The sequence below is a fragment of the Leishmania braziliensis genome, chromosome 29 (assembly GCF_000002845.2).
Source record: "Leishmania braziliensis MHOM/BR/75/M2904 complete genome, chromosome 29".
Taxonomy (NCBI): Eukaryota; Euglenozoa; class Kinetoplastea; order Trypanosomatida; family Trypanosomatidae; genus Leishmania; species Leishmania braziliensis.
In genome coordinates this window covers 938,709-942,877 of record NC_009321.2, presented here as the reverse complement: position 1 = coordinate 942,877, position 4,169 = coordinate 938,709, and the positions used below count along the sequence as shown (strand labels likewise).

The 4,169-nt window shown below is 54.9% G+C and overlaps 1 protein-coding gene across 1 annotated transcript; it reads left to right on the top strand.

Moving 5' to 3' along the window:
• Window positions 1-3,252: 3,252 nt before the first annotated feature.
• LBRM_29_2260 (hypothetical protein, unknown function) lies at window positions 3,253-4,167 on the top strand (the record flags this gene model as incomplete). Its single annotated transcript, XM_001566519.2, has 1 exon — window positions 3,253-4,167. A coding segment is annotated over one exon (915 nt), but the record flags the coding sequence as incomplete, so codon positions are not given.
• Between the last annotated feature and the right edge of the window lie 2 nt (window positions 4,168-4,169).

The following is a 4,169-nucleotide window of genomic DNA, read 5'->3' as shown; positions in this document are numbered from 1 at the left end:
CTTCAGTTTCGCTTCTAGACCTCTGCTCTTTGTTCACCTTTGAGGTTACCTTTGTCTCCTTTTTTTTCTCTGCCCCTCTGTCTCTTGTTGTCGTCCTCCATGTGCGTCTATATAAGCCCCTCTCTCTGTACCCTTGACTTTGGGCTCTTTTCTCACCTCTGTAACGGTTGGACACTCATGGCGAGTCACCTCTCAGTGCCTGACCTCCAGGGCTTATTGCCCACGCTCTATGTTGGAGTCTGCTAGGCAGCTTCTCCCCTCTCTCCCTGTCAATGCCAAACAACTCTAGGTGGTGACGTGGTCCAGCGCCTGCGACGCGGGGAGGTCAAGGCGCGGTGCATCACTGCGGATGCCGGCGGTGTAATGTCCTGGACGGCGTGGCGTCGGAGCGACTGGCGACAGCGGGCACGCCTCTGCCGCGGGCATGATGGGCGGGGTGTCAGCGCGGCACGAATGCATCTCGCGCGGCCCTCGCTGCTTGCGGGTGCGTGGGGCCTGGGCCACGCCGTGGGTCGCACCACGTGACGGCCGGCCTTGTGGGGGCGGCTGCACGGCGACGTGCGGAGCGTTGGTGGGTGGGCAGCGCTTGGGGCGGAGGGCGGCCGTGCGCAGATGGCTGTGTCGGCGCATCGGTGTACCGCGTATGTAGTGTGCTGCTTCGCACGACGCGATGGGTCTGTGGGACAGGCACGGGTGGAGCGGAGTTCGACTCTCGCTGTGTGGCCGTGAATGGACACGGTGGAAAAAGAATGGGAGGCGTTGTTGTTCGGATCACTGTTCTTGTTGCCGCGGCCTACTCTCTCCTTGTCCTTTCTGTACCAGACTAGTTGCGATTCATCGCTTCCCCTGTCTTCCCCTAGCTGCGCTTTCGCGTGGAAAAGCGACTCAACAGAAGACGGTGCTGTCCGTCTCTCTTTGTGTGTGTGTGTGCTTGGACATACGCCTCCTCACTAATCTCCTGTTGTTTTCTGCAGCACGTTCCTTACCCCCTCAGTTCGGTGCGCCGTCGTATCTCTATAAAGTTGTCTTTGCTTGAAGCCTCCCACGGATACGCTCCATAGCTTCTCCTTTTTTTCTTCGTGTGTCTTTCCTCTGCGCCTGGTGTTTATGTGTGTGTGTCACTTCGCTTGAACAATCTTCTCTTTCGTGTTCTGTGCCCCTTCACCTTCCTCTTGCTCCCTCATCCGCTCTTCGTCTCATCCCGGCGTCCTTTGCACTTGAACGTTAACTCATACTCTTTTTTTAGGGCACTACAGAGACAATCTCAGCGTCTTTTTCTTCTTTGCTCCCCCCGTCTCTTCTGCCTTGCGCTGATCTTCTTCTTCCCCATCTTGTTTGTGTGTACGTTTTTCTTCCACCTTCTCTTCCACCCTCTCTTCCTTCCCCGTTTATTTCTGTTCTGTCCAGCCCTTCTTTCTGTGTCTCTTCTCGGTTTCTCAGCACGCTTTTGGTCAATCAGCGGCCGGATAGAAAGTAGTTTCTCAGCCAGAACCCAACCAAAGGACAGCAAACAGTGTCATGACTCGCTGCTCTCTGCCCGGGAGGTAGTATTGTTTTTCCCCCCATCTCGCGTGTTTGTGCGTATGCGTCTTTGAGTCGTCCTCTACTAGGCTGTTTTAGTTCCCTGTGTTTGCCTCTGAGTGCGATCTCTCGGTCTCTCGAGTGTGAGCGCTCACTTGCGTGTGTGTGTGTGTGGGTGTCTGTGTGTGTGTTCTGCGTTGGCCTGCGCAGTATCTCCTGTATTTCTCGTCTTGTACCTCTCTTCCTCCCTCTTCTTATATCTGTCGCGTCGAATTTGACCACTCTCACTTTGACTCTGTTTTATCATGTGTTTTTTTTTTCTGTTCTCTTCTCTCTCCTCACCTTTGTCGGCCTCATTGGATCTCTCGTGCACGCAGCATACCGTTATGTTACTATGGTGAAGACGCGCCTTGAACACTGAATGCTGACGAGTAGTTCTCGCTCTCGCCGCATAGTTCTTTTTTTTTTCTCTGCTGCCCCCCCCCCCCCTAACCCAGTGAGCGCGTGCACCACATTCTGCGGACGAATGTTTTTTTTTCCCCCTTTTCTTCCTTGGCTCTTTTTAGTCTCATTTGCATACGTCTCTCGGGAAATAAACAGTACGACAAGATCAGGGGCCAATCGATCTGTCGTTCTCCAGCGGGAGCACGATCTCTGTTCTAGCTGTGAGCGTTTATTCCTAGCTTTCGTTTCTTTGAGAACGAACCCCAGTGGCTTTATAGGGCCTTCTCTCTCGTCTTTTCCACTGTCTCTGTGCTCAGAGTAAATGCCCCATCCATCCGCTCCCCTTCATGTCGCCACTCCGTGAAGAGGAAGACTGGAAGGACAGGTGGATTCGCACTCTCTTCAGGATACAAACACAACATATACGCCTAACGACGTTTTTTTTTTTTTATGTAGGAAGGATGCACTCGATTCCTGCCGATATGCCTTCGATGCCCGCGGCCCGATCGCCCACATACCAGAAGTCGGATCGATTGAGATGAATGGGCTCCTCTATTACTACTGACCTTTGCGTAACTCTCTCTCTCTCTTCCTTTTTATGTCTCCCCTTCCCCCCCCCCCCCCCCTCTCTCTCTCTCTCTCTCTCTATCTCTCTTCGCCGGCGAAGTAAAGGAGAAGTGTCCACCCGCACACACCATTTCTCTGTACTGCCTCGGGTATGGTGCTGTGCTCACTTATACCGCCATTTGCTGCCTCTTCATATTCTCTTCTTTGTGTGTGTGTTAGCGTTTAGGTAGTGATAAAAGATAGCAGCGCGAAGGAACTGCGGCAGGCAGACAAGAAAGCACGGAACGAAAAGAAGTAGTGAGTGACGGCGAGAGAGAGAGGCGCATTCACCTGCGACACCCACACGAAGAGGCTGCCCTCCCCCCTATCCAACGACAATTTCAATTCACGCGTCATCTCAGCTTGCGTACGGCCGTGGCGGTTTCTTGTTTCACCTCTCGATTGGTGCTCCTTTTTTTTTGCTTCTCTCCCTTCCGCTCTCGTTTCCTTCCTCATTTTCTCAGTCTATTGCTGCCGTCTATTGGTCTCTCCGTGCCAGGTCGTTTTAGGAAGGTATTTGCTAGTTAAAGCAGGTCGGATGTGAAGGTCAATAAAGGGCCACTGCTGCTGTCGCATTTGTTCCCCTTTTCGTGCGCGCTTTCAGCACTCCGCTTTGCGTAAGTGCTGTGAACGTTGATAAGTGGTTGCGGTGCATCGTTGTTCACTGTCTTGTCCCTGTCCATGTTTAATCCATACGATCCACGAAGGGTCTACATCGATCCGAACCCGAGTAGCGCCTCCATCTCTTTCCCCTACACTTCTGCCACGGACTCTACCCAGGTGCCGCTTGGGTCCAGACCTGAGGGAAATGTTCTGTATGTGACGCCACCTTTTCCCTCACAGGTATCAGGGACCCCATCGGCTTCCAACAGCACAACAGAGTTCGCCAACTCGCAGCTGCTGGGCACTCACTCGGCGAGCCTCAAGACTGGTGAGACATCCACCGCCGCCACCATGGGCGCCCCGGCCACCGCCGCTTCGTCTGTTTCCCTTGTGAACTTGATGCAGCCCTCACAGTCACCGTCGAACATCTCGTATGATCCTTCTCGGATGAGCAGTAACACAACGACGTCGTTCTCACGATACCCCGCAGCGCAGACGGTGTTCTCGCAGCCTAACACACCTCTGCAAGCCACGCAGACGCAGATCCTACAACAACCGCTCGTGCTTCAGGCCCACTCTCCTTCGCAAGCCTTTACTGCACAGGGGACAGCGGCCACACCGCCATCGAGGCAGCGGCTCATGTTAATCTCTGGTCCTGCTCCGACGACGTCCATGAGCCCCTTTTACCCATATCAGACCGCCGCAGCAACAGGCGCTGCCGCGGCCATACAGAGCGGCTCCTCTCATCACCCACCCTCCGCGACTACCCAGCTTATTTCGCCACTGCAACTCACCTCGCCCACCTCGCAGGGCCACGCCGGGAGTGGAAACTTCGCTTACGTTGTAGAGTCCGGCTCACCCGCTCCGCTTCTCGCGTACTCGGTGCCTCAACCGCCCTTTGTCTCCATCGCCAGTCAGCACTGGCCGCCTGCCGCGGCCGTGACCATGCTATCGAGTGCCTCGGAAACGCCGACCATGGGCGGGGCCGGGCCCCC